Source organism: Poecilia formosa, unplaced genomic scaffold, assembly GCF_000485575.1.
Source record: "Poecilia formosa unplaced genomic scaffold, Poecilia_formosa-5.1.2 Scaffold708, whole genome shotgun sequence".
Taxonomy (NCBI): Eukaryota; Metazoa; Chordata; class Actinopteri; order Cyprinodontiformes; family Poeciliidae; genus Poecilia; species Poecilia formosa.
In genome coordinates, this window is record NW_006800647.1 from 96,619 (window position 1) to 97,975 (window position 1,357).

General features: G+C 45.9%; 1 protein-coding gene across 1 annotated transcript in view; it reads right to left on the reverse strand.

Moving 5' to 3' along the window:
- Positions 1–862: 862 nt before the first annotated feature.
- LOC103131018 (zinc transporter ZIP3) overlaps positions 863–1,357 on the reverse strand; it is a 2,960-nt gene continuing 2,465 nt past the window's right edge. The window contains exons 3-4 of the mRNA XM_016666328.1: positions 1,154–1,220; positions 863–1,039 (exon numbers count right to left, since the gene is read on the reverse strand). Coding sequence (XP_016521814.1) covers positions 863–1,039; positions 1,154–1,220 — 244 coding nt within the window. The remainder of the gene's footprint in view (positions 1,040–1,153; positions 1,221–1,357) is intronic.

Here is a 1,357-nt window from a genome sequence, read left to right on the forward strand (position 1 = left end):
TGGAGAACGGCAGGATATGGATGAAGGAGCTTGATGTAGAAACATAAAAAACAAAAACATGACAACATACTCATCTGTTGTTAACGTTATAGTTTTATTTTATAGTGAATAGAGAAACAGGTTCTGCTGTTCAGCTTCAGCACTGATGCTAGCAGACGATGCTCTGCATGATGACCAGAGGAACTGGACCTGCTCACCCAGCTTAAAGGGCCAGCGTCATGTGTTTCCAGAGACAGTCTGTAGCTTAATAAAGTAACTGTTACCTTCAATTGTTATGTTTGTTGTAAATATGACTTTTACTCTCTGATTTAATATCTTGAAGTTGGGCCTCTGTCTCTTTCTGAAGCTCCGCCTCCAGGAAGTCGTCCCAACATGGCTCCTCTATTAACCCTTAAACGTTTCTACCAGCACTGCTCTGAGCAGCAGCTCCTATAGTGAGCTCAGCAACTAATTGCTGCTGGCTAGTCTGAAGCAGCTGAGAGGGGGAGGAGCTTCACCTTGAAGGCGGGGCTAGGTCTACCAGGCATTTCTAACAGCTGGATGGTTGCCATGGAGATTAAAGGATTCCTCAAACATGAAAGAATCAAGGCAACAGTGCAGGGAGTAATAATGTAACATGATAAAAACAGTTGATTTACAAGATACTGGACCTTTAAATAAATCAGTTCAGTTCTGGACTCCAAGCTTCTGTTAAAACACATAAAAGAAAACTGCTAACTTCAATCTGAAAACCTTCAACAGATTATTCTGCTAATCTCAACATGACCAGAGATCATCTCTGGATTAAACAGAATCTGACCGGACCTCCAGGTTCCGACAGATCACACATCACAGTCTGGTTCCTGGTTCTGATCCATTTACTTCACACAACACCGACCAGAACCCGGACAGATCTACAGGAGGGATAACAGGAAGTGATGTCACAGAGGGTGGAGGTCCTGGTTCTGATGGTGAGGGACCCTCTGTTCAGGTTCTGGTTCAGGTATAGAACCGGTTCTGATTCATTCTGGTCAGACTGTCTGGTAGAACGGTTCTGAGCCTGCCAGACGAGGTTCAGGGACAAACATTCGATTTAAAATGTTTGGGGTTAGGTGGAACAGGAGGAAGCTGGAATCAAACCTACAACCTTCCGATCACAGGACGACCGCTCTACCCACACAGCCACAGTCGGCTTGAACGTTAAACAGCAGAACATCTGTGGGCTCACCGCCCAGCGCCCCCTGCAGGAGGAAGCAGGCGCCACGCCATTAATACAGCAATAAGAGCAGCAAACACCTGCAGGTCGTATGGGCAGGGGTCAAAGGTCAGGGATAGGGGTTCCCTCTTTAAGTCTCTTATTCAAGTCATAGTTCCTGCT